At 53.5% G+C, this 24,576-nt stretch overlaps 8 protein-coding genes and 1 non-coding gene across 9 annotated transcripts; 3 read left to right on the forward strand and 6 right to left on the reverse strand.

Moving 5' to 3' along the window:
• The first annotated feature begins 34 nt into the window (after positions 1 to 34).
• B0T23DRAFT_360114 (uncharacterized protein) lies at positions 35 to 8,114 on the forward strand. The gene is made up of 7 exons (XM_062836248.1): positions 35 to 2,516; positions 4,325 to 4,497; positions 4,573 to 4,966; positions 5,209 to 5,788; positions 5,862 to 6,731; positions 6,810 to 6,991; positions 7,080 to 8,114. The coding sequence occupies exons 1-7, from the start codon at positions 472 to 474 to the stop codon at positions 7,702 to 7,704; spliced, it is 4,869 nt and encodes a 1,622-aa protein (XP_062691788.1). The 5' UTR covers positions 35 to 471; the 3' UTR covers positions 7,705 to 8,114.
• A 223-nt stretch (positions 8,115 to 8,337) lies between these two features.
• On the forward strand, positions 8,338 to 12,265 carry B0T23DRAFT_382123 (Rgp1-domain-containing protein). The gene has a single exon (XM_062837306.1). It carries the CDS (start codon positions 8,762 to 8,764, stop codon positions 11,963 to 11,965), a length of 3,204 nt encoding a protein of 1,067 aa, XP_062691789.1. The 5' UTR covers positions 8,338 to 8,761; the 3' UTR covers positions 11,966 to 12,265.
• Positions 12,266 to 13,786: 1,521 nt separating this feature from the next.
• B0T23DRAFT_396743 (uncharacterized protein) lies at positions 13,787 to 15,121 on the forward strand (the record flags this gene model as incomplete). The annotated part of the gene is made up of 1 exon (XM_062838262.1): positions 13,787 to 15,121. The coding sequence occupies one exon, from the start codon at positions 13,787 to 13,789 to the stop codon at positions 15,119 to 15,121; it is 1,335 nt and encodes a 444-aa protein (XP_062691790.1).
• Positions 15,122 to 15,212: 91 nt separating this feature from the next.
• On the reverse strand, positions 15,213 to 15,545 carry B0T23DRAFT_165487 (uncharacterized protein). Its single transcript, XM_062832805.1, has one exon. The coding sequence runs from the start codon at positions 15,491 to 15,493 to the stop codon at positions 15,305 to 15,307; it is 189 nt and encodes a 62-aa protein (XP_062691791.1). The 5' UTR covers positions 15,494 to 15,545; the 3' UTR covers positions 15,213 to 15,304.
• Position 15,546: 1 nt separating this feature from the next.
• B0T23DRAFT_t255 lies at positions 15,547 to 15,620 on the reverse strand. The gene has a single exon. It is a non-coding gene; the product is annotated as a tRNA-Val (tRNA).
• A 197-nt stretch (positions 15,621 to 15,817) lies between these two features.
• B0T23DRAFT_382125 (uncharacterized protein) lies at positions 15,818 to 17,521 on the reverse strand. Its single transcript, XM_062837307.1, has one exon. It carries the CDS (start codon positions 17,244 to 17,246, stop codon positions 16,086 to 16,088), a length of 1,161 nt encoding a protein of 386 aa, XP_062691792.1. The 5' UTR covers positions 17,247 to 17,521; the 3' UTR covers positions 15,818 to 16,085.
• A 2,075-nt stretch (positions 17,522 to 19,596) lies between these two features.
• B0T23DRAFT_165529 (ER lumen protein retaining receptor-domain-containing protein) lies at positions 19,597 to 20,634 on the reverse strand. The gene is made up of 4 exons (XM_062832806.1): positions 20,485 to 20,634; positions 20,354 to 20,412; positions 20,223 to 20,289; positions 19,597 to 20,137 (listed from the first exon to the last, which is right to left on the reverse strand). The coding sequence occupies exons 1-4, from the start codon at positions 20,510 to 20,512 to the stop codon at positions 19,644 to 19,646; spliced, it is 648 nt and encodes a 215-aa protein (XP_062691793.1). The 5' UTR covers positions 20,513 to 20,634; the 3' UTR covers positions 19,597 to 19,643.
• Positions 20,635 to 21,126: 492 nt separating this feature from the next.
• On the reverse strand, positions 21,127 to 22,795 carry B0T23DRAFT_360126 (putative replication factor C 38K chain). Its single transcript, XM_062836249.1, has 3 exons — positions 22,644 to 22,795; positions 21,962 to 22,584; positions 21,127 to 21,893 (listed from the first exon to the last, which is right to left on the reverse strand). Exons 1-3 carry the CDS (start codon positions 22,728 to 22,730, stop codon positions 21,545 to 21,547), a joined length of 1,059 nt encoding a protein of 352 aa, XP_062691794.1. The 5' UTR covers positions 22,731 to 22,795; the 3' UTR covers positions 21,127 to 21,544.
• A 158-nt stretch (positions 22,796 to 22,953) lies between these two features.
• Positions 22,954 to 24,406, reverse strand: B0T23DRAFT_382130 (ribosomal protein L10e/L16). The gene is made up of 3 exons (XM_062837308.1): positions 23,724 to 24,406; positions 23,498 to 23,639; positions 22,954 to 23,429 (listed from the first exon to the last, which is right to left on the reverse strand). The coding sequence occupies exons 1-3, from the start codon at positions 24,162 to 24,164 to the stop codon at positions 23,263 to 23,265; spliced, it is 750 nt and encodes a 249-aa protein (XP_062691795.1). The 5' UTR covers positions 24,165 to 24,406; the 3' UTR covers positions 22,954 to 23,262.
• Between the last annotated feature and the right edge of the window lie 170 nt (positions 24,407 to 24,576).

Genomic DNA, 24,576 nt, shown 5'->3' on the forward strand with positions numbered 1-24,576 from the left:
GCCGGCGGGAAATGAGGTCACACGTGCCATGATCCACGGGCTTTAACCCAACTCGATAGTTCCGTTCGCTGTCTTGGTCCAGTTCCTGCATCTTTTCAAGGTTCTCCTTTGTTGGCGGGCGTGGCCTCCGCTGCCGAGTTTATTTATTATTTAGCTTCTTGCTCGACTTTTCGACCTAACATAGGCATCGCAACTCCTCCAATGTCCTAATCAATCTGATAACCGGCAACTATCTCCCTTGAATTGCGGCTCTTTTCCTCCGGTCTCGAATCATCGCATTCCAACCTATCCCGCGCCGCCATGACACTCCCCGACGCCCAACATTTTTCTGTCGCAAGTTACGAGCTCCATCTGGAACCAGCGGCAGCTTCGACCTCAACAACGGTCAGCTGTGATTGCTTCCCTACGTTTGCCTCTTTTGGCAAGTGATTTGAATATCCAGCTGCGACCTCGACAACATCACACTAAAGAATGAAGTCGGCCGTGTCTACCATTGCCCACTACCTCTACAAACTTGTCTACTATTTCATCTATCTCGTCCTTCTCGCTTTTCTCATTGTCAGTCCTATCGACTTAATCCGCCAGGCGATCATCACGAAGCAGAACTACAGCATCCTCATTGTTGCGCTCTGCTACCTTGTCACCATTCTCATCATTGTCTTTATCTACGCCACCCGACTGTACTACAACAAAGCGGTGCTCGACTCGATACCCAAATCATGGGTCCCTATAGAGAAGGGCGACGTGCCTCGCGATGTCAGACAGTTGATTGTCGCCGGTCTCAGCAGGAGTGCCGCCATTGCGTATGAAGCGAGACCAAGGTTGCCTTTGCCTCCGACTCCAGCTGCTCCCGGTTCTGGGCCAACTTCTGTCCCTGCAACAGCAAATGTGCCGCACCCTACATCGCAAAGGCAAGAGGTGGAAAGAAATAATGATGAAGGGGAAGATGAAGAACCACAGCAAGAGAATAGTGGACGGATAGCCACGGCAGCGAAGGAAGCCTCGAAAGAAGCCACAGACAGATTCGCTGGGAGACAATCTCGCTGGAAACCAAAGGTGCGTAGGGGACTCAGCGCGGGCACCATTGAGGGTCGGGAATCCGAACATGATTCGACTACCACGCACCCATCAGGCCATGACGAGCCGACGTGCATCAACATCGGTGCACTACATGGAGGTGCCCATATCTGGGGCGAAATCGAACACCCTGGCTGGGGTCCACCTACTTCTCCGGACCTTGCGAATGTGCAATACGATACAGTCATACGCGAACTGCCGAATTTGATCGAGGCCAAGGCTATTACCCTTGCACCGCCGGACCGGGCATGCGAAGGCGAGGCTGAGAGGGAAGCAGGGAGGATGGACCCACCGCTATTGGACCTGGATGCCGTGGAGCTACTTCAGCGACATGAGAGCATGGGACTTCGCGAGTATCTGACTAGTTTGACGGAGCTCGGCGTGGTAGCACCATCAGAGGCCCTAAGTGAATTCATCAAGCTGTACGAGCGCGCACGGTACTCTACTCGGCCGCTGTCGCTTGATGAGTTCAGACGGTTAATGCACGTTTTTGCGGAGGTGCTTAAAGACATGAGACCGCTTGATCCGATGGTGTTGGACGAAATTGCCAGAGAGTACGAGTATGACGGAGCTGAAGATAATGATCCGGAAAATGCTGATAACGCCGGCACTGAAGGGGATGGCAGTAATGATCGCCGTTTCTTCTCTCCCTACTCTCAGCAACCGCAACAACCCTCACCACACTCCTTCTACGAAAGCGACATCGACAACGATGCGCCTAGGCGAAGTTACTCCTCCGGCGATTTACGTAAAGATAGCGATGGCGGTAGCATGTACCACGGTGGAAACGAACCAGAGCACTATATCGCTAGCCGCCAGCATCGACGTCAGCAACAACAACGGGAACCACCCAGAACACCAACGCCCAAAACTCCCAAAAGACGAAGGAGAAGAGCCAAATACACCACAGCCGCCCACCCATCAGACCCAGGACCAAGCGACGCCAACCCCTTCCGCGGCCTCAATCACCTGACCCGGCAGCAAACTAACTCCTCCTACTTCTCTTCTTCTTCCTCTCTCAGGAGCACCCACACCCACAACTACCTTCGCCCCGAAACAGCGAAAACAGCAAGAACCCACCTCAGCAGTCGCAGTCATCGTCATCATCATCCCTATCAACGCTCTGCGAACCGCGAATCCTCTGGCACTTGCTCGACCACGTATTCCTGGCAGCAACAACTGAGACAGTTTCGTACGGCGCCGGCTTCCCCTAGGAGCGTGGCGCTGACGGGGCACACGGGGCTGTGCAGGGCGGAGACGAATGGTACGGGGATTAGTCCTGGGGAGGTTTCGCAGTTGTCGTTGGCATCGTCCTCTGGAAAAGGGGGGAGTGTGAGGAGTGGGGAGAATAGTGATAGTAGTAGTGGGAGTGTGATTAGGTTGGCGGGGAGGGGGGATCAGACGGATTTGCCTTATGTTTTGATGCCTACCTCTAGTATGTGAGTTGGGCTTTGGTGCGGTGAGGAGCGAGAGTCGTGCTGGGAGACGGGATTGGTGATGAAAGGAGCGAGCAAAGAGGAGAGTAGGAGCAAAGAGGAGAGGAGGAGCATAGAATAAGACGCTGGCAACAGCTTGAGAAGGACGCATGGACTTTTGGATACATGACAGAGGAGTCCGTCGGGAGTTATTACACCCTATTTCATGGCTTAGTGTCTAATTTTAATCACCACTCAAGGCTGCCGTTGATCCTGTTGTCAAAATTGGTGATGTTTGCGGTTGTCTACTTGAATTTCCTTCGGGCAGATTCTATATCAATGTAACGTACGACATGGCACCCGTTGACGACACCCTCAGCAATTCCATCACTCTCTCGAGCGGGTTGACGAGAACTGCCTGCGTACCTTGAGTTAGATAGTTAGTTGCCGGGGAGACCGCAAGAACTACGAGCCCTGTACTTGCGATGACTAGGTAGCCCAGCTCCGACAACCGGAGTCGAGCATGCTCTATCAACAACCTGCGCTGCCCAACCAGTAACCAGTTGGACGAATGATTGAATGACTATCTTACCATACTAAATACGTGTACCTTCCTTCTCCAAAACCTGCTGTCGGTGTTTCACACTTCAGACGAAGTCTCTTGGCGAGTGATGATAAGGATATTCCCCCCCCCCTCTCTCTCTCTCTTCTCTCTCTCTCTCTCACACTCCTTTCCTCCCCCCTTTTCACAATTCATCAGTCATACCTTCAGGGTCCTCCTACGCGCCTCAATGCGTCCTCGATATACCTTAGAATCCAAACTCTAGGCAGTTCTTGGATGGAAAACTCCCTCAGAGACTGTGGCGGACGTGTTTCCAATATACTACGAGGCGTATGCCAGTTGTGAGATGGCGTTCTGTAGGAAGAAAGAGGGGTATTGGACTGTCCTGCTCGGGTTATTCTTACGACTACTCGCGTGGGTCGGTATCTTCTTTGCAATATCAGAAATCTGCCTGGAGGTGTTTCATAGTTCGGATGAAGTGGTCGCGTGGTGAGAATTTCGGCCTGATTTTGAGGGTAGAGTGTCCATCTGAACTATCAAGGTTCTTTCCCGTCCGTCTGCCTATTGTGACTAGGTATTGTGAGTGGTTTCTGATGCACGCTCACTTGCCTATCCTCGCGGGTTTGGTTGATTCAGGCTGCTATTGTTTATATCTTTACATAGGAGAAGGAGTGGATCCCCAACCTAGTGTACAGACCTCATCACCTCACCACCACCCAGCAGGTTGGGTCTCATAGTTGCACAATACTAGGTATTGCTGTATTGAACTAGTTGTTAGATTTCAAGGATGACTCAGTCAACTGCCTATTGAGGTTTGCTATTGTGACTAACGTGAGTGATTTGCACTATTGTTCAGTGAGGGGAGTAAGCAAACCAGATAACTCTCTTGTTGACGCGACCTTCTCGCCCTCGTCTTTTTCCTCTTCTTGATTTGACTTTTGCTCCTTTGCAACCCACAGCAACAAGTCGAACAAGCACTTTGTGAGTATGACCTTTTCTTCTTCGTTATCATCGTCCTTCGTGAAGTTGACTCTTGAACCCCTTCCTCCCTCGCATCCGATTCACTCTCAGTTTGAGCAATCCAGGTTGTTCACCGCGTATGCTGTGGAATCAACTGTCACTTGTAGCAACCGAAGCTCCTTCGCGTTGTTTGCCCTGCGTTCACACGTGTTTCTTCGCGTTTACTCCTCCTCATCATCTTCCATTCAACACTCCTAAACCACCGCGTGAAGCCTTCCTTTTACTAACCATATACCTCATCACTCTCAAGACGCGAGACAACAACAATGAGTGGCCACACTCACAACAACCCCAACCCCGGCTCAGTCCGGTTCATCGACCCCGAGGATGAGCAAGATAGACCCATCCGCTACTTCATCAACCCCGATGAAGTGAACACCGAGGCAGAGGAGCCGGCGGTCCAGCCCCCTCCTATTACCCGCCGTAAGCTCACTTGTCTTTGATCCATTACTTGACTCTTTCTTTGTCTCTCTTCATCAACTGACTTTGTTTCCATAGCAATCTCGCCTGGCCTATCCACACGCGGTCGAGCTGACCTTTCCTCGGCTGAGCAGGGCAGCAGCAGCCGGCCCATTGAGACTCGTCACTTCAGTGACTCGGAAATGATGGCCTACGTCACCATGCGAGGCATCACCGGCCATGGTCATTACCCTCGCGACGAGGCGTTAGAGCCCTTGGTCAGGCTCATGTATGAGCCAAGGGTTTCCGAGACTGAGCCTGAGCCTGCTCAGGAGACGACGACGATCGAGGCGGTTCAGGAAGAAGTGAACAAGGCTATCCAGGAGATGTCGAGTGAGCCTGTCCAAGAAACGGCAAACGAGCCTATCCAAGAGGCGATAATCCAGCCTCCCGAATTCTTGGAGCTCACAGAGCCTGTCCAAGACGACAACCGGTACGTCGACAACCCCTTAGACATACACACTACCGTCACCGTCATCATTTTTGTCCTTCTTGTATATGGGGGCCTCCAGGGGGTGTTGGTGTACTTTTTGTAGCCAACCTATCACCAACCAAAGGGATAGTGGCACATCCCAACGGAGAGAAGAGAGAGAGAGAGAGAGAGAGAGAGAGGAAAAGAAACATACTTACCAGTGGGCAAAATGGTGTGGCAACCATTATTACTGAAAGACACAGGCAACTCATTAGCAATGACACAAGCACGTACCAAGAGTACCAAGACCAAGAGGGAACCCCAATGGACGATGGCAAGTCCTCCGAAAAAGGCAAAGTTCCGAAAACCCCCCCTTCTTCTTCCATGAGCATCAGCATCACTTTCCCCATCAGTACCATCGACTCCCCGTTCGGCCTCCAAGTGCGTGGTCGTTACTACCGGCCCCATTCCGCGATCACCGAAGAGCGTGCAGACTGGGAGGAGCAAGGCTTCTCCCCGCCTCCCACAGCCAATTTGCCGCGCAGTTTTTCCAACGGTTCATATGGCTCTTCCCATGCATCTCATGGCTCAGCGAAATCGAATTCTGACCAGAGTAGTGGCAGTGGTGATGGTGGCGATGGTGGATACGGCAGCAGCACTCCGTCTACTCCGCCCAGGGGGTTTGTCAAGATGTCCTTCCTTCGAGAGGGCGATGTCAGCGACGACGAGGGTTTGGATGCTAGCAGCATTTCACCCAGGACTTTTTTGAAGCTGACAGAAGGATGTGCGACGGATAATAGATATTTTAGGGTTGGTGGTCCGGCCAAGGTTCCTGTTCCCAGCGTAAGTAATCTTCTTTCGCCTTCACACATATGAAAGCTGTTCGCTGGCTGACTGGCTGGCTGACTTTTACCAGAACCTTGAGCGTACCCGCCCTTCTACACCTCCCATCGAGGAAATGCCGGCCGTGTCCCCCCCTCCCTCATCCCAGGACACTTACGAGTCTCAGTACGACGCATACGACGGTAGCGTCATGACCGGTCGTTATTCCGTGCCTTCCAACCCCTCGGTCAAGTGGACCGCCACGGGCGTTGCCCACACCAATTTCGCCGGCAGAATCGAGAATTTTCCTTTCGACCGCATGGATCCCATCGCCGGTCGCGAGCTGTGCCATCGCCGCTACGGTCAGCCCGAGAGTGTCCAGGGTCTTCAGGGCACTGACAACGACAGCGCTTTTGCCTCCGCTTCGACTTCTACTGCGGCTGCTGCTACTGCCGGGCCGGTACTTTTAGCGGATGGCACACGCCCGGTTTCTAACCTCGCCGATTACTCGCCCGTCAAGGTGCCTGGTGAGAGCAAGCCGGTTTACGTTTATGTCGGCGATCTTCCACCTCGTATTCCGATCGACGAGCGCAACATCCCGCCCCTTCGCAAGGCTGTCCCCTTTGATGCGCAGCGCCAGATCAGGAAGATAGTTTCAGTGCCTCCGGGCTTTGAAGCGCAGTTTGCAGTGCAGGCTAGGGTGTTCGACATGACCCAGGACGAGGCTGAGGCTTCGTCTGCTTCTACGAACCCTTTTGATGGTCAGCACAAGAAGACTGATTGGAAGGGCAAGGGAAAGGAAATCATCTTTCCTGAGGACAGTCTGAGTAGCGGCAATGGCAGTAGCCTCGAGATGGTGGAACTTGAAGCTGGTCCTCCGCCGAAACTCCCTGATGATTATGTTGAGACTCAGGAAGCTGGTGCGCCGGAGCTCCCTTATGGTCATGTTGAGACCTATACTTATGTGAGTGTTTCTCTCTCCTTCTTCTGTTGTAGTCTTTTTTTTTTAAGTATCAATCACTGACTTGCAACCCCGAAACAGGACGAGATCGAGGATGCGATCACCAATTACCCCGGTACCTTGGCAGACGGCATTCCCGGTCACAAGGCGCGTGAACACCTCGAGGCTCGCAACAAGGCCATTGCCGACCTGGAAAAGCAAGAGGCGGAGATGCGGGTTGAGACGGCAGCCCTTGAGCACGAGGTGGATGAGCTGGAGAGAATGTAAGTCCCGTCGCAACCCTTTTCCATCACGACTTTAAGAGTTAACGCAAACTAACCAGCCGCCTCGTCCTCCTTCGTCATCTCGCAGCCGTCCGCTTGTCAGGGAACTGATTGAGTGCGAAGTCCACGCCGCCATCAGCGCCCGTCTCCAGGCCGAGCTCGCCAAAGGTCCCCTAGCTTTTGGTGGACTCTTCAACCCGGCCATCACCACCAACGAGGAAGCAATTGCCATTATCGAACGTATTGTTTCCCAGCCACTTCCTCCTAGCCGCGGCCGTTCTCGCTCTCAGCACTTTCCTTCTTCTTTTTCCTCCTCTGCCCATGCCACCACATCTCGCAACACCAACACCAAAATGCCCGTCAAGACGCCCAAAATCCGCAAAGAATCCGATGTTGGCCGCCCCGCCCAAATTCGTGAATATTTCAACCAGCAGATCGCGCAGCTCAAGTACAAATCTGATGCGCTGTGGGTGGCGGTGATGAGGGAGGGTCAGACGCAGACCAAGTTGAAGCTCAAGAAAGATCAGAAGCTGACGGCCATTGGAGAGATTTTGGAGAGCTTGGGTCGGATGGGGGTGGAGGATACGGATAGGGTGCTTGAGGAGGCGCAGGCGATTGTCAAGAGGGAGATGGAGGAGGAGGAGAGAAGAAGGAGGGAGTGGGCTGAGTGGCAGGAGTGGTTGACTTTGATGGAGGGCTGGAAGAGTACCTAAGGAGTGGGTGGATTTCTTCTTGCTTGTGGTCTTTGTTTTCTTTTCCTTGCTTGTTGTTTTTTCTTTCCTTTTTCTTGAAGTGGTCGTCGATCTTTATGAAGATGGTTTCAGTCAATTGCCTTGTTGAACTCCGCCGGGGTTAGGGTTGATGCTGGAGATTCTCGAGTTGGCAGATGTCCTTTTGCTGAGTGGCGTTTGGGGGTCGGAGTTTTGCAATGGACAAAATACCCAATCGGACTGCCGCGTCAAGGCGTTTGAACAAACTCCCTTAGACTATAGGTTTGATAACCTAAAAGAGTCTCTCTGAGTATGGAGCTCATAGATTGATGAAAATGCTGAAACAATTGCAACTGAAGGCATCTTGACAGGAAGTGATTGTGTGACCCCCCCCTTTTGGCGATGGATGTTCAGGAGAAGCTTGGGCCCTTTGCGATCCCCCAACACACCTCTCCAAGCACAACCAAGCCAGGTTCCCCTGCGTGCTCCGGGGCTGTTGACGCTATCGGACAGTGTCATCTGCATGTCTTGGCACCATCGATGCTCCAAAGCCAAGAACTCCAAGACGACTCCAGCGGTGCGGACGGCTTGACGGCAACCTATCGCAACACTCAGCGCCCGGCGGCTCCATCCATACGACCTACCGCTTTCGGGCTCAGGCTGGCTGCTGCTCTCAGTCAGTCAGCAGGAGGAGGAGAAACCGCATTCGTTCGGTTTCCCATTTTCTCTCTCTCTCCGGTCACCACTTCCTCTCCCTCTTTCCCTCGACATCACAAGTATACCTACCCAACACGACTCCGCGCCTTAGACGCCCGCCCGCCCGCCCGCCGACGCCAGCATCGATCTCTCGCACGCTGTGTACCCCGAGAAAATGCTGCTGCTCGTCAGCAATGAAGAGAGAAACAGCGGATTAGCGACCTGGACGGCGATCCATCAACAAAGGCAGACGAAGCTTGGTTCATACGCATACCCAAGAGGAAAGAAGTGTATAAAAAGAGGAAGACGGCTTTGAAACGATATAGACGATACTAGACGAATAAACAAGACAAAACAACAGACCATGTCGCCTTCAGACGCCGCCGCCGCAGCCGCCAACAGCAACAGCAACATCCGCGTCTTTGTCCGCTGGCAGGACCATGTCGTCTTCGCCGGAGAGGAAGTCAAGTGCACAATCACCTTCAAGAACGTCGCACGACCTCCCGGGCCCCCGCCGACCACGCCCACAAAGAATCCGCATCCGTCTCCGAGACATCTAGGTGCCGCTGCCGAGCAACGAATGCGCCAGCCATCCCCTCTCGGCCCCGGTCACCCTGTTCAGTCGTCGTCCGTTGCGACACAAGGAGGAAATGGCCGTGCCAAGGGCCATGCTGACGGCCTGGCGCCGCCGCCCTCGGTGCGCGGACGCGGTCACGGCCATCGGTCCACCCTTTCCTTGACAGTTCCATCCGCTGCTGCCACTTCCCGCGCCCGAGACAGCTCCATACCCTGGTCACCCATCCAGAATCCCGCGTCCAGCAGCAGCTCCCGCGGTGGTCCTCCCTCGAGCTCCTCCGCCCGGAGCAACGGCAATGGCCACGGACACAAGAGGTCGGTGTCCATCGTGTCACTGGGCTCTACAAAGGCCATGGACGAGGTTCCGGACCTCAATTCGTCCCCCGCCAAGTCCCAGCGACCAGCGAGGGGTCATGCCCGAGCTTCGAGTTTGCAGATTAACTCCCGTCTTCCTTTCTTTGGCGGGCCCAAGTCTGGCAAGGCCGCCTCTTTCTTACGTGACGCCACCACTGAACAGACGCCTGACTATGTACCTCGCCCCCATACAGCTACACACCCAAAAGTGCAGACCTCTCAGCAGCCATCACCCCTTTTCCATGCCTCTTACCCTCCCAACCGGAACACACTACACAGCCCGACCGAAGGCCCTCTGACTCCTTCCGAACGGACACGAAATATCTTCCCATGGGCAACGTCCCCCTCGCCCAAGGCTTCTCCTAGAGCCGAGCAGAACACCGAGTTCAGGTTCCCTTTCACCAAATCATCTTCTTCGCCCGATGTTGTCCACGGAGGCAGTCCGGCGGGGCCCATACATGAAGACAACATCATGAGCCCAACATACTCGGTCGCTGGCGAATCCGTCAGGTCTCTCCCGATGCGATCAAGAGACCCTATCCCCACCATCAACGAACATGGTGCGATACCATCGGCACGTATTCTTTCAACAACCAGCATTGGCGGCACACCAAGGAGTAGTGGCGAGTTTTACTCCATGAGCAATTACTCTTCCGAGACCCTGGCATCCGAGTACGTCCAACCACAGCCGCTGAGAATGGCTGGTGGGCGATCGGGCCACAGCAGGCGGCCGTCCAGTTTCTCCCCAAGTACGGCAAAGATGCCAGAAACGTTGATGATGGGATATGCGCAAATCCAGGGTTCATTTACGCTTGATGGCTCTTTGGTAAACCTCGGACCATTTGAGCAAGTGAAGCGGAAAGCTGTAGTTGGGGGCCACGGTGGCGGCGTCATCGGTGTGGAAACTACGAAGCGCGACAGCGGCTTACTGAGGGGCTTCGGTTGGGGCAGTATCACGAGCTCAATTGGCGAGCTTCTAGGCGGAGGAGAACTCAGCACCATCAAAGAGATGCGCGGGATTGCCAGTTCAAAATCGATCCCCCTGTTGTCAACACCCCAGTCGATTCTTTTCGTCGACCTGCAGCTAGCACCCGGGGAAAGCAAGACGTTTGAATATTCGTTCAAACTGCCCAAGGGGCTACCACCAACGCATCGCGGCAAGGCGATGAAGATATCATACAGCCTCGTCATTGGCACGCAAAGGCCAGGAGGCGCAAAGGATAAGCACGTCAAGTCTGTGGACGTTCCGTTCCGCGTGCTTGGAAGCGTCAACAGCCACGGCGAAATCCTAGGTCACGACCTGATGGCGCCCTATATCATCCTGCGAGACCAGGCGCGGGTTAAGACCATTGATAATTCAAACACAGCATCTACCACTACCTTACATAATCATAATCACCAGCAACAACCACAACAAGCACGACAGAAACTATTAGGAGACAAACCCGCTGCCAACGAAGACTCCTTCCTCTCCTATGTTGACGAGCTTCTCTCCTCCCGCTCCCTCCAACTCCAAAACGGCGCTCGCGCCCCTGGCCTTCTCAGTCCCACAGCTAGCGGCCCTCCCTCCCGTCGACAGTCCAACTACTCCCTCAACTCTAACACGTCCTCGCACTTCAATCCGTTCGGCCCGCAAACCCACATGCCCGCTCTCACCGCAAAAGAGGCCATCGACCTGGCCATTCTCCGCTCCAACATAGCCTCCCACTACTCCAACCAATCTACTAACCGCTTCGAAATCGCCCGCAACGGTCGCCGTGTCGCCGTCGTCATGCTCGCCCGCCCCGCCTACCGATTAGGCGAGCAGATCACCATGGCCATTGACTTTGAAGACGCCGAGATCCCTTGCTATGCTGTGCACGTTGCTTTGGAGACAGCCGAGCGGGTAGATTCCAGCCTGGCGCTGAGAAGTGAAGCGAGTGTGCACCGCGTAACGAGAAAGGTGCTGGTAAGCAGCAGTGAAGCGACCATGTTTGCCAAAAGGGTGGTATTCACGCCAACGATTCCCGTCACAGCTACGCCCGAGTTTGTAACGAGCGGAGTCAGTTTGGAGTGGAAGGTTAGGGTGGAGTTCGTGGTGGCAAGCGCAGAGGCATTAGAGAGGATGGGACAGTCCCAGGTGCTGGGACAGGCGCAAGGGCAAGGGATGATGGGGTTGGGGATAACTAATATTGGAGAGGAGGAGTATGACATTGTTAGTGACGAAGAGGCGGAGAGGAATGGAGTTATTGAAGAGGAGGATGAAGAAGAAGAAGCGGATGAAGCGCACAAGGGTAGTGAAGGAAAAGAGGAAGAAGAAAGGGAAACGAGGTTAGTCAAAGCCAATGGCAGCGCTGCTGAAGGGGGAAATCAGAAAAGCAGAAGCAGGCCGCCTATGTTGCGCAAGAACCAGACCATCTCTGAACGCGAACGGGAAAGACAGAGGAATGCTATGCAGCAGCAGCAGCAGCAGCAACCGCACCCCTTGCTGGAGGAGATTTCGAGGGATGATAGGGGCGGTTTGATTTTGGTTGCGGCGGAGAATCTCATCTGCGAGAGCTTCGAGGTCGCGGTACCGTTGAAGATTTATGGTGCTGTTGGTACGGGGCTGGAGAAGTTGGAGAGGGATGAAGCTACGGAAGAGGGGTTACCTGTGTGAATGATTTTGCTCACCAGGTAGTCTACATGGCTATTTTGGAGTGAATGGATGATTACGACATGGCAGCGATGGGGCCAGAAAAAGTAACAGACGCAAATGAACATATGGGTGATGGATGGGCTAGGCTGGGCCGGTCGGACAGACAAAAGCTACTTTGAAGAGACGGAAAAGGCAAGGAAGAGAAAAGGAAATCCAGGCCTTGTTGATCATAGGATGTCTCGAGATGAACTTTTCTGGTAGATACCTAACCTTTCTTGGGTAATAAGGAATAATGAAACAGGAACGTTACCAGCAACCGGCGAGTGCTGGAAAGCCCTTGATTTTGTTCAATCACAGCTGTGTAAGTACTTTTAATTCAAAGATTGCACTCGGTCTTCACCGAGGTCAGCAACAAGGTGAAGATCGACGCCCACGGACAGCTTTGTGAAACGCAGGTATCTGCAGGGTATCACCGCTTGTTGTCCCCGACGTCCCAAGAATTTCACGATCCTGAATGGTTGGCGACAATGACATCATATGGAATGGTTTCGCCGTCTCCACCAATCACGGTCAGCTTCTGCAGTGGGACGACAGCGACCCCCCAGTTAAGGCTGATGCTGTAACAATGCATAGGACCAGCACAACAACAAGATTCGAGAAGAGGAAAGTGATATTCTTTTCGGGGGGGCATTGTGACCGAAAGTGGATTTGGTTGGGCTCTGCTTGGGTACGGTGAAAAGATGGCTGGGCATGAAATGAAGCTGGCTGGACAGCTGAGAGCAAAGCTGGGCAACAGCCATTCCATTCCGCTTTGGACGAGATGTGAGCTTCGCAAGGAAAGACAATCTGCTGTTTTCACTGTTGATCATTAGGTGGATATATCTTCCTTTTCCTCTTTTTATCGTCTCTTTAAGGGTCTTATGATTTGTCTCCCTCGACTATTTTTGATCAGTCCCCCATCATTCACGAAGCTTCTCCAGTTCGCTTTACGAAGGCCTCGTGTCCTTTTAACTGGCAAATTCCCGAAAGAGCCGGCGTTTGGGCTCCGTCCAAGTGGAAGTTCCCTGATTTTTTCAGTCACTTTTTCTTTTTGGGAGGGGGGGTTCATTGTTCGGCTGGTGGGGCCCCGTTAGGCCGTCACTTACACCAAGGCCCTGAATATCAGCGGGCAAGCATCACCGTCGTCACCGGGAGTTCGTATTCCATACCTACATATGCCGGCCTTTCCTTCTTGATCAACTCGCTTTTGTTTCCATTTTCTTGACTAGAAGATCAAAATTCGGAGTCAACTCAACCTACTTGCCACAATCACCAACAACGGCAATACCAACCGAGGTCACATCACCACTTCTTCTCGCCTTTTCCTGCCTTGGCAGTCCGCATCTATCACTTCGGTAGTCAAAAGAGGCTTATCATTACACAAACACAAGGCAAAGGAAGAAACCCACGGAACCACGCTAGAAGCTCGGTCGGAACGTCCTTTGCGTGTATCATTACACCGCGCCCGGGGAATTAATCTATCAAACACCTCGGCATTATCAAGGCGACGGCAAAAGTGAAAGGCCTCGACAGCAAGAGGGCAAAAGGGTCGGTCTCTAGTTTCCGAGGTTCGACATCACACGACTTTAAGGTTGGACGTTGACGACTTTCCTCATTGGCAAGGAGGTTATACGAACTGGACGTGTCAAAGCTGAAGAAGAGAAGAGATTGAGGGTACTGATACCAGCTCGTGGTCAAGTCCGTCAGGTTGCCGTTAACAAACGGACGGCATCAGACACACAACTCGATTCTTGGAATCTTCACATCGCAACACAAGAAACCTTTCATCACGACGACATAAACATGGTCCGCTTCATGGACGAACAAGACGCGCGTGCCCGCCGCGGCCGCGGTCCCTCTCCAACCCGCTCTCATCACTCCAGTCGCGACAGAGATTACTCCCCCGATTTCATCTCTGGCCCCGGCCGCGCTCCTCGTCCGTACGCCAGTGGTGCCATCCCATCAACAGCAACAGCACATCCAGCACCGCCACCCGTTCCCTCCCCACCACTTTCTCCTCCTATCTCTTACCGCACCGGAGCGGGGCCAGGGCCAGGAGGGTACGTCTACGACGACGGCCGAGACCGAAATGGCACTCCGCTCCGGGGGAGAGATCGCTCCTGGGAGCGCAGCTCCGGCATTGGTATCAATCCCCCCGTCGCAGCGCGAACCATCAGCGTCAGCAGGAGCAGAAGCCGGTCCCGCGGCCCAAGCCTAGCTTCAGCCCCATCGGCAGCGCCCGGCACTCGCGAGCGGCACATCGTCCGTGAGACCAAAATCTACGGCGGCCCAGAACTGCGTGATCCCGAGCGAGCCGTTCAAGCCCTGGCCGTCTCCGACGCCCGTCGGGCTCGCTCTCCCAGCCGAGACAGCCGTATCAGCCGAAACGTCTCGCGCTCTCGCTCCCGCTCCCGCGGCGCTCGCAGCATCTACACCACAGACGACGAGTCAGACTACCCCCGCTCTTCCCGTGGCGCAAGCCACTCCCGTCGACGACGCTCCCCTTCATCCCGCCGTTCCCGCTCCCGCTCTCGCGCCCGCCGCTCCCCCAGCCCAGCAGCAGCACCCCTCCGCAAAGCCAAAGACCTCTACTCCTCTACTTTTTCCCCCTCCACCACCGCCTTGGGCGTCGGCGTCCTCGGCGCCATCGTCGGCGGACTAGCAGCGCGCGAAGCAACTGAGCACGCACGTAAATCGTCTCACAATGGAAAAAAATCCTCCCACCATGACGGACACAGTAGCAGTAGCTCCAAGGGCAGGAAGAACCAAAAAGAAGAAGAGGAAAGAGAGCGTAAAGCGGCGCTGATTTCCACTATCGTCGGTGCTGCTGTTGGAGGGTTAGGGGCGAATGTGATTGAGAAGAAGTTGGAAGAAAAGAAGAAGGCGGGAGAAGAAGAGAAGAGAGCGAAGGAACGGGGAGGGGGGTATCGGGAGTTGAGGGATCGGGATCGGGATTTGGATGATGATGGGTATGATATTAGGGATAGAAGGAGTAGAAGTCGACATGGTGGTAGAGGAAGTAGTTTGGATACGCCGGTATATTCGGATGATGAGGGGTATTATGAGAGTGCGGGGAGTGCTTATGGGGCTGGTTCGAGGAGGGGAGGGGGTACAACGACGGTTAGGGGAGGACGTTGAGAGGTTTTTGAGGTGGGATGATGATGGGTGCTAAGTTGGTTTGGTTTGGTGATGGGTATTGTTTAATGTATTTTTCTTCTATATTGTTGCCTTTTCCGACCTGGACAATTCCATGATTTGAGAACAAGCTCACTGTCTCTCGCGTATCATGTGAAATCTGCAAGAGACTCGGTAGCGGGTGTTTCAACCTTCATCGCGCAGGATCGATATTACGTCCACGATGAAGAGGAGTGTATTTTGCCATGTTGACAGAACTAAGGGTACTACAAAAATAAGGAAGCCTAAAGGTAACGAGAAAATTGAAAGATTGGAGAGTATAAATAGAAAAGGAGAATGACCCAAAACTATGTACAAAACTATGTACCGTAGCATCCATAAAGTAGAGAAGAGAGGGAACGCGGGCGAAAAAAAAAAGTAAAAGGAGATGATCCGACCCAGGCTCGATCTGGGGACCTTCAGTGTGTTAGACTGACGTGATAACCAACTACACCATCGGACCGATGTCATTTGTTGAAATTGGAGCTTAAACGTAACTCCTATCAAGTTAATCCTAAAGGCGGCCCGAGCGCCCACCCATCCCGTACAATCCATCATTCTAAACTTGCCTAACAACTTCCTCGACGGATAGTCACGTAGACACTCTTAGGACTGACTGGCTTCATCTTAAAGGTTATGTGCATGAATAAAGGATTATCAGGGCAAATTATGCGGTCCACTTGAAGCAAAGATATTGTGCAAAACTGCACTAGAGGTACGTAAGCGAATATCCATTCCCCTTTCGAGATGGTTCCTTCAGTCTTCTCCAAGCAATACAGAAATGAAAATATTTGTCTGTTATCGCAAGAAAAAACAGTTACATCAGTTTAGTTACACATTAACACCAATCAACAAGTAACATATATCTCTCCTTTTCTCGACAGTGAATTCCCTTTCTTCTCTCTACCCATACACGAGTCTAGACTATCTATGACTGCCTAATAGGCCAATCCTCTCCCCTCCCCCCATCGTCCGCATCCAGCATGTACCGCTGCTGCACCTGTTCCCTCAACCTCGCCGTATACGACTGCCTCCTCACAGCAGCAAGATTCGAAGTAGAAGCTGATCTTGGCAATGATGATGGCGACGCCCCTGGACCAGCTACTATTCCTGTCTCCGTCTCCGTTCCCCTTCGTACCGGCACTCTAGTCGAGGACATCCCCCTCTTTAGCCATGCCTCTAGTGTAGGCGCCGGACTTGGTGATTGTCCCGTTACGGAGGAGCCTCGGGCTCGGGTCTGGGATTGCTGCTGTCGCTTTTGAGAAGGTCGTCCTCTCTGTTCGTTCTCTTCTTCTGCTTCTTCTTCCGCTGTTCCGCCACTTCCTCCGCGTTTATGTTGACTCCCATGTTCACTTGCTTCCAAACGGTCGGTGGGCACAGCAGGAACTGGGGGAGTAGACGGCGAACTAAGCGGCGACGAAGACCACCCCTGCGTACTTGGCGTCGGACTAGGACTTGGGCCGGGGAAGATACTGAGCCTGTTATTACGGTTGTTGCTGCCGGTCTTTCCCTTGTTCGCAGCAGCAGCAGCCCCCGACGGTGGCGGATCGTCTAGCTTAAAGCCTGAGGAGCTCAACGGCTTCGCATCATCCTCATAGCCGGGTATCGTAGGCGGCGCCCACTTTGGTGCAGGTGGGGCGGCCCGTACAGGTGGTGGTGGTATCGCTGAGTTATAGCTCACAGCATAACCTACCCCCATGGCCTCGTCGCCGCTGTTTTGGCGGTCTCTGAGTTTGACTGGACCAGTGCCTACTCCTGTCCTGATACTCTTCGGGCGCGGTGGGAAGGGAGAAAGCAGAACTGATGCTGCTGTTGTTGTTATTGGAGTGGGAGCTGGAAGAACTGGATTTTCGGGGGCGAACGGGAAGGCTTCTGCTGCTGGAGGAGGAGCGGGAGCAGCTTCTTTTGGAGCAGACCGAGATCTAGACCTAGCTCGCGGAGGGATTGGAGGCGGTGGTGGTGACAATGCTGTTCTGCCCTCCATAAGACTTCCTCCCCGCGAGCTGGAGGGCAGCCCGCCATTTACGCCGTCGTCGTTGTAGACGCTTTCGTCTTCGTAGTCGGATAACTTGATGGCTGACGTCGCCATTGTCGAACGTGATGCCACATGAGTCCGGCCAGAACCGGCGGTGGAGAGGTTGTTTGTTGATGCTACCCATACGACTGGGCTGTGATAGCTTTTTGTGTTTTCCCTTGTTGAGATGCTCCGACTGTTACGGCTACTGCCACGAGAGCTGGGGCCACTTGAAACATCACGAGCAGAACCACTATCACGAGCAGAACCAACATACACCACCTCCCCACCCTCTTTCCCCCCCCTTTTTCTCCCCTTATCCCCTCTCCTCCTCCTCCTCCTCCTCCTCCTCATAAACATAACAACTGATAACCCTGTCAAAACCGAACTCCCCGCCACACCACCCACCGCGGTCCCCACCAAAACTGACATATTCATATCCTTTCCACTACCATCGTCCTTCGCAACCGCAGCCATGCTCTCCATCACCCTTCCAATCCTCTCCTCCGCGCTCTGACTAACCCTGCTCACTCTCTGCTCCGCACTCTGGCTCATACTCCTGCTCATTTCTGTCATTTGTCTCGACAGATCCGCCACTGCTTGCGTCGCCACTCGACTAGCCTGCTCAGCCGCCTGCTGTGTGATTCTGGCGCTAGCTAAGCTCTGTTCAGTCTGGCTTAGCCTCTGGGAAGCCTGGGCGAGGGATTGGGAGGCTTGTTGCAGCGATTGCGAGAGTTGCTGGCTGGTTTGTGTAGAAGCTTGCGAGAGGGCAGAGAGTTGGGAGGAGAGGGAGGTGATTTGGGATTGCAGGTCGGCGATGGCGTTGTCGTTGTCTGGGTCGGGGCCTTGGCGGCGGTGTTGGACATGGAGGGAGGGAGGTGGAGTTATGGTTGAGGTGAAGAGGGAGATGGTGGTTATGGTTATTGTAATCGTTGATGGTGGCGGTGGTGGTGAGAGGAGATTCGTCGCTGTGTCGACATGGATGCTTTTCTGGGCGACATCGCGATTGTTGCTTTTCTCAAGTTCCATAGCTTCTTCTATCCCTCTTCCCTCGGTCCACATCTGTGGCGCCTCATGCCCTGCTTCAACATGGCGGCCGTCCTCCAAGGCACTGCTTGGAGATATTAAGAAGGTTAATACACAAAAGAAGAGAACGAAGATGGTGAAAACGTTAAACGAGTGATTAGCGGCCATGGCTATGAAAAACGTCTACCGCCAGCGGGAGAGACGAAGTGAGAAAGAGGGTTTGTTGTGGGCTAGCTAAGCATCATCATGCTTTCGCCCAGCGAGCCAGCCTATGCCGCCTGGGTCCCCTAATGACGGGTGGGTCGAAGGGGGGAAGCGAAAGAAGAGAAAGAGAGAGCGTTGTGAGCATGCGGACGACATGACGAGGGTGAACTGGGATCCCCAGAAGTTTTGTTCTTCGGTCCGTTCAGGACGTAGCACGGAAAGCGGGTTGGTCACTCCCGAGGAAGATGGGCGACAGAATTAAAGAAATTGGTGTGTCCTTGACCAGACATGTCAGGCTCAGTCGGTACCAGAGTGAGAAGAACCATTGTTCATGCTTTGGGACAAGGATGATTCCTCTTCTCATACCCAGCAATCCAGTGGCATGAAGGGTGGGAGGCTAGATTCGCGTTTTAGAGAGCCCTTCTCGGTTGAGAACATGTTCTTGAGGCATGCTTTTGGGATAGTACCACTGTCAGCATCATGCAATGCCGAAGTGCAGGGGGGTTCGCTTCCGATGGTACCGTTACCGTGTCTGAGAACTCGAAACATCTTTGATTATGCGCCGGCTTGGCTCGTACCCATTTTCCATGCAACAGCCAAGCAAGGGGTTCAAGGGGTGTCACCTTTGGGTCGACCTACCGAACACCACAATTGATGTCTCAAGCACACGGGCTATTGCCCCTGAAAGAAGAAGCCACTTTTGAGATTTTGGTACCCTACAAGTAGTCGTTCGACCTTTCTAAACCACATAGGTATATCGCCTCTAGAAGCTCACCACGCCAGAATCCAATCCCATGATGGCTAGGTGTTCTTGCCTTAGCGCGCCAAGATGGCTATGCGCTCCTCATAGTTGTTGCGCAAACTTATCGACAAAGCCATCTCCATCCCACCAACGCCGGCCTAACATGCAATCCAGTATTATTTTCATTGTCACGTTATCCCTTTTTGTCGAGGTTAAACGACGCATGCCCACCGTACCGCGTGTAGCATGTCCTCCCCAGTCCCCAGTCCCCATTCCTCTGTTATTACAGCAGTTTTGCGCCCTCGGTGACTATGTGCTGAAGCTGTGGCTGCGGTCAGGGTTCGGTTTCCGTTACCGTACGGTGCCACACACGAATCACCAATCCGAGCAGTCCACCCTCCGCTGATTGTCGAACATTGGTCATCCGGGTAAGAGGTTGATGTATAGAATTTGTTTGCTCAATTCCTCCGATTCCCCCCACCATTGGCTGGCCCCACACTTTAAACAGGCAGCTTGAACTTCTTGCCCTTCATGACAGTCGTATAGTACACCCAGAAGAAGTCGGTATAGAGCAACGTCTGGATGATGCCCGCCGCAACGGCAATATAGTCAATCTTGTGCTTCGGCTCAGTAACGTAGCGGTAGATCCAGTTGGGGATATACAGAGCGCGGTAGAGACCGAGGGCAAAGATGTAGTGGGTGGTGATGGTCTCGGCCTCGCCGGTACGCTGGAGCATGAAGAGCTGCGGAAGGATGGCGACGGACTCGAGCCAGATGGAAAAGGCCCACATGATCTCCCAGAAGTTATACTGGTAGGGCAAGAGGATGGCGAGAACGGCAGCGAAAGCCAGCAGATATTGGACCTGGAAGGTGTCGAGACCGGGATCGTTGGTGGGCTTGTAGGCACTGACCATAAGGTAGATGATGTAACCCGAGGAAGCAATGAAGAGAATCTTGAAGATGATGTTGTAGTAGCTTGTCGTCCAGAAGAGGTCTGTAAGTAGATACATGTCAGCCAAATGGTCTACCTAGGTGGAGGGACCGCAGCGCATAGCTATAGCTTTCAAGGGATGGCGTACCGAGATAGCGGGTGACGTAGACGATGAAGTAGATGACTTGCGACTTGAAAGAGATGCCGGCGCAGCTCTGTGACAGTAGTGAGTTAGCATGGAGAGTCGGGATAGAGGGCCAGAGGTCGAGTTGTGTATACCTTCAGCTGCGTCATCTTATGGAGAAGGATAAGGATAGAAGCCAAGTGGCTAAAGTCCGCTGTGCCATGGTGACGAGTTAGTTAGCAATCCAGCTTCAACTTGTCCTTCCTCCAAGATAAGGTAAGCATACCGGCGACGCGGAAGATGTTGAGCGACATGATTGCGAGCTTGTCGTTGATGTGCCCCTATGGCGGCAGTTGATGTGCAGATAAGAGAGTAAAGGCTGCAACCGCAGCGGCGCCGTGTGTGTAGCTCAGCGGGTAGCTTTTACTGAGCTCGGGGAGAGGGGCCAGTGGTGATGGAACCGTTGTGGTTTTGGTGTAGTGCTGGTCTGGATTGATTGCCCGTTGCCCGGTGGCCAAAGTTGTTGTTGTGGTTGTGTGGGTTGCGGTGTGGAGGACGATGATGCCGATGATGGAGAAGTGGAATCGGATAGATTCGGTCCAAGATGATGTTTGGAGGTCAACTTCAGCGAGACTTCAGTGGACTGAGCCTGTGGAGAGTTGGTCTCACTGGTGTCTGTCCCCCAAAAAGGACACGAACGCGATTCGGGCAAGAGCAGTGATCTTGGAGTGCCCGTCCGGTGGCTAGGTGCCCTGGGCCCTGCACGCCCAGACGCCCTGTTCGCGGGAACGGTCGTGGTGCATGGGACTAAATCGGACATTTTACCCAATCAGATGTCGTAGGAAGCCATTTAGGAGCATGGTGCCCCTGGCGACCTTGCTTGTTCCTTGCTTCCTTCTCTTTGGAACATCTCCACACTGTCGATCCAGCCTGAATACCTTCCTCCTCTCTCCCGAATGTCCAATTTCGACTTCCTTTTGGAAGAATTGGATGAGGTGGGCAAGTGGTCAACATTCACCCCTTAAGTCACCCACCTTTAGAACACAAACCAAGACAAGCAATATGACAGCTTTTAGCCCGCGAGACCCCCCGCCCACGAATCAAACACATAAATTATCTACATCCTACAATAACAACTTCGGCACTTGAGCTTACAATGTACCATACACCACAGGTACACTTGCCCAGAGCAAAGTCCCTGTTGCCTGACACTTGTGGGTGTGCAATAACCGTCATAATTCACCAAACAAATCCCACTAATTCTAGCTGGTTACACGACGCCAATGCCCCCCTGCCTTCCCCAAACGCCAAAATGCCCATTTTGAGACCGAAACAGAGACCCCAAATCACAAGTCCATGCTCATCAGATACATCTCGAATATCCTCATAAACTTGGCCACAAACGCCTCCAGATGGAAAATCACCTTGGTACCCGTCCTGATGCGATGTTCATAGAAGGCCGACCAGTAGATTACATCCGCTTTCAGTGCGTCGTCAATCAGGGGGATCAGTTTGAATGTGAGCGTCTTCAGGATGATCGTCGCGGGGATACAGTGCGTCAAAAGGTCGTAAAGCTTCGCTCGGACTTGGAGGATGCGTGCTGGTGTATGCTCCTCCATAATCTCCTTGGCGATTTGCCCGATGAGAGCCTCCCAGTCCGGGGGTGGTATGGGCGTGCTATCTGTGACTTTCTCACTGTTGCGGCGTTTGTTGTTAGCGAATGCAAGGCGGGACAGGCCTTCGGGTTAGGATGTACTGCTTACTTTTGTGCATATACCGCCTCGTACATCAACAGCGCTCTGCGAAGATTCCTTCCGCTTTCCTCGGCTATCCTCTGGTGTAGACCCTTGACAATCGGCCAACCCTCCTTCTTCGCCGACGAAGCAAGGACGTCACAGATCTCTTTGTGTGTCGGAGCCGCTACCCGCACCAGCAGGCATCGCGATCGGATGGGTGCGATAATGTTGGCTGTCGAATTGGCGAGGAGGATGAGGCGCAGGTTGGGCGAGTACTTCTCCATGGTCCGACGGAGGGCGGCCTGGGCGTCTCTGGTGAGATGGTCGGCCTCGTTGATGACCACCACCTTGAACCTCTGCTTCGCCGACAGATCTACTTGTTGTGTTTGCGCCACCTCCTTGAGGAGGTCCTGGACCACTACTCGGTCGTAATTGCCGACATCGGACGGGGTGATTTCGAGGTGGTACACTGATGCGACAATGTTGAACTCGAGCTTGCGGTTGCTGCTGGTTTGGAAAACACGGGCGTCGATCTTGATCTTCTCTACACCTGGGCCGTACAACTCTTTGAGAGTAGCGACAATCCGAGTCTTCTTTCCTGCGCCCGAAGGACCGTAGACAAGAAGGTGAGGAAAGTCACCGCTTTGCGCCTAGGAACGCCATCAGCGGAGACCTTCTTTTGCACGAGGGAACAAGAGAGTCTGCTTACAAGTGACCGTAACCTCTCCGACAATTCGGTATGATAGGTGAGGGCATCGAGAGACCTCGGCCTGTGCTTGTCAACAATAAGCGCCATCGTGGTGTGGTGATATTGTGGAGAGGAAAATGGGTTGACAAAGGAAGGGGAAAGAAATGCTGAATTGGAGGTGCATGGGAGACGCGTAGAGTTGACGCGCCGTCCAGAAAATCAATTAACAGATGACGGGGGACGGCCGCACGGACCATATCACCCGCTTATACAGGCCCTGGGGCAGACAGTTGCCCGCTTTCACCATCAATATTCTAGGCAGCTATCTTGACTCTTTTCAAGTTTTGCAAGGTCCAATGCTGGATATTGAATCTTCCAAAAACGGACATCTAATAATTGAATGGCATAATTGAATAGTTGAAAGAGCATGTCTAAGTAGGAAACCAGCGTTGCTTGTTGGCTCCATGTGGTGCTCTGGCCCGTCCAGGTAAACTAGTAGAGAGCATTGAAGTCAAAGTGGTGATGCCCGTTGTGTCGTCATCATAATCATAAAATGGCCATGGCAACACTCTTTTGCACATCGGCCCTTCTGTTGTTCTACATAATGTTACAATTAGAATAGGCTCAGGGTTCTCCACCTCTACGAAGGAGGAGCAGCAGTGCTTGATGTGCTCGCAGCACTCTGGGTACTCTCTGGCATCAACAACTTCTTCCTTGGGTTCTTGAGGTCCTCCACCGTGAGGCCATCCTCCAACTTGGTGATACCAACCACTGGTGGGTCACCCTTCTTCACAAACTCGTACAGACCTATGACTTGTCAGTTTTCTACTCTTCTCAATCTTGCAAAGATATGGACCAGCATGTGCTGTTGTTACCTGGAAGCTTGTGTCCGGCCAGGCGGAAGGCATCACGGATGACCTGTTCGTGCAATTGTCCCCTGATCTCGAAGATAATCTGGTTGACGGCAACTCTGGTCGCCCAGTGGTCGAACGAACCCTTACCCTTACCCATACGCATCTACATCGGAAATGCATGTGAGCATCATGTCCGCTAACAGTCGGCATCCGACCTTCCCGGGCTGTGGGTTGTTCAGCTGCTCACCTCGTTACCGCTGACGTACACACCGACGTTACAAGCAACGCGCTTGTACAGGCGGTACTTCTGACCACGTAACCTCTGCTTGATGGTGTCCTCGGCGAGCTTGAGCTGTTGGGCGCTAATTCTGCGGTGGTGATCGCGCATGCGCAGGCCGTAATCTCCCCAAACCACTGTTGTTCCTTTGGTCGAACCACCCGTCGGCACTCTGGGCCTTCCCTTCATCATCTTCTTCTTTCTGTTGAGGTTGGGCTCGAGCCACGAACCAGCCTGGATGGCGGTCGCAGAGAATAGGCGGACATGGGAGGCGACAGAGACGGGGGTCGGCGCAATGGGGCGGCGGACGGCAGAGGTTGCGAGCGACACGGCGCGGAAGGGAGTCGCCGACGAGGTTATCCTGAGGCCCTGGAAGGCGCTGAGGAGCGCCGAGGAAGCGTTGTGCTTCATTGTGTTGAAGGTTTGGGTGTGGACCGGACCGGGGAGGGGACGAGTGGTGGACGGAGAACGGAGGGAGGGTCCAATTGGATGCCGGTCGCCGACGACGATTGATACGGAATCCCCGAAGCAGCGCGCGCACAGAGACGGGGACCGGGCAGAGCGACCAACTGCAATGGAAGGCGCTGCGGGCGCGGACGGGGCACGGACGGCACTTCCAAAAATTGTGACCCACCAAAAAGTGTCGGGTGCCGGCCGCGACAATCTGCCGGACGGCACAGCAGACAAACGGGACTCAATTCATTAACTTCCCACAAGAAATACAGCTGCGTAGGCGTGCCTTATGGCGACAGGTAGGCGAATTCTTGTAGGACAAAGCCCCACCAGTCGCGACAGGGGAGCAGAGCCCGGACACAGACTCGCG

The sequence above is a fragment of the Neurospora hispaniola genome (genome assembly GCF_033458365.1).
Source record: "Neurospora hispaniola strain FGSC 10403 chromosome Unknown B0T23scaffold_5, whole genome shotgun sequence".
NCBI classification, from domain to species: domain Eukaryota; kingdom Fungi; phylum Ascomycota; class Sordariomycetes; order Sordariales; family Sordariaceae; genus Neurospora; species Neurospora hispaniola.

Bases quoted from the DNA above. Each gene is read 5' to 3' on its own strand.
- B0T23DRAFT_360114 (XM_062836248.1), top strand. From the start codon at position 472: ATGAAGTCGGCCGTGTCTACCATTGCCCACTACCTCTACAAACTTGTC. The intron at 6,732-6,809 runs GTGAGTGTTTCT...ACCCCGAAACAG, and splicing joins ATGTTGAGACCTATACTTAT to GACGAGATCGAGGATGCGAT. The intron at 6,992-7,079 runs GTAAGTCCCGTC...GTCATCTCGCAG, and splicing joins GTGGATGAGCTGGAGAGAAT to CCGTCCGCTTGTCAGGGAAC.
- B0T23DRAFT_382123 (XM_062837306.1), top strand. From the start codon at position 8,762: ATGTCGCCTTCAGACGCCGCCGCCGCAGCCGCCAACAGCAACAGCAAC.
- B0T23DRAFT_165487 (XM_062832805.1), bottom strand. From the start codon at position 15,493: ATGCTACGGTACATAGTTTTGTACATAGTTTTGGGTCATTCTCCTTTT.
- B0T23DRAFT_382125 (XM_062837307.1), bottom strand. From the start codon at position 17,246: ATGGCGACGTCAGCCATCAAGTTATCCGACTACGAAGACGAAAGCGTC.
- B0T23DRAFT_165529 (XM_062832806.1), bottom strand. From the start codon at position 20,512: ATGTCGCTCAACATCTTCCGCGTCGCCG. The intron at 20,413-20,484 runs GTATGCTTACCT...ACCATGGCACAG, and splicing joins CAACATCTTCCGCGTCGCCG to CGGACTTTAGCCACTTGGCT. The intron at 20,290-20,353 runs GTATACACAACT...CTACTGTCACAG, and splicing joins ATAAGATGACGCAGCTGAAG to AGCTGCGCCGGCATCTCTTT.
- B0T23DRAFT_360126 (XM_062836249.1), bottom strand. From the start codon at position 22,730: ATGGCGCTTATTGTTGACAAGCACAGGCCGAGGTCTCTCGATGCCCTC. The intron at 22,585-22,643 runs GTAAGCAGACTC...TGGCGTTCCTAG, and splicing joins CGGAGAGGTTACGGTCACTT to GCGCAAAGCGGTGACTTTCC. The intron at 21,894-21,961 runs GTAAGCAGTACA...ACGCCGCAACAG, and splicing joins GAGGCGGTATATGCACAAAA to TGAGAAAGTCACAGATAGCA.
- B0T23DRAFT_382130 (XM_062837308.1), bottom strand. From the start codon at position 24,164: ATGAAGCACAACGCTTCCTCGGCGCTCCTCAGCGCCTTCCAGGGCCTC. The intron at 23,640-23,723 runs GTGAGCAGCTGA...TTTCCGATGTAG, and splicing joins TGTACGTCAGCGGTAACGAG to ATGCGTATGGGTAAGGGTAA. The intron at 23,430-23,497 runs GTAACAACAGCA...GACAAGTCATAG, and splicing joins GGCCGGACACAAGCTTCCAG to GTCTGTACGAGTTTGTGAAG.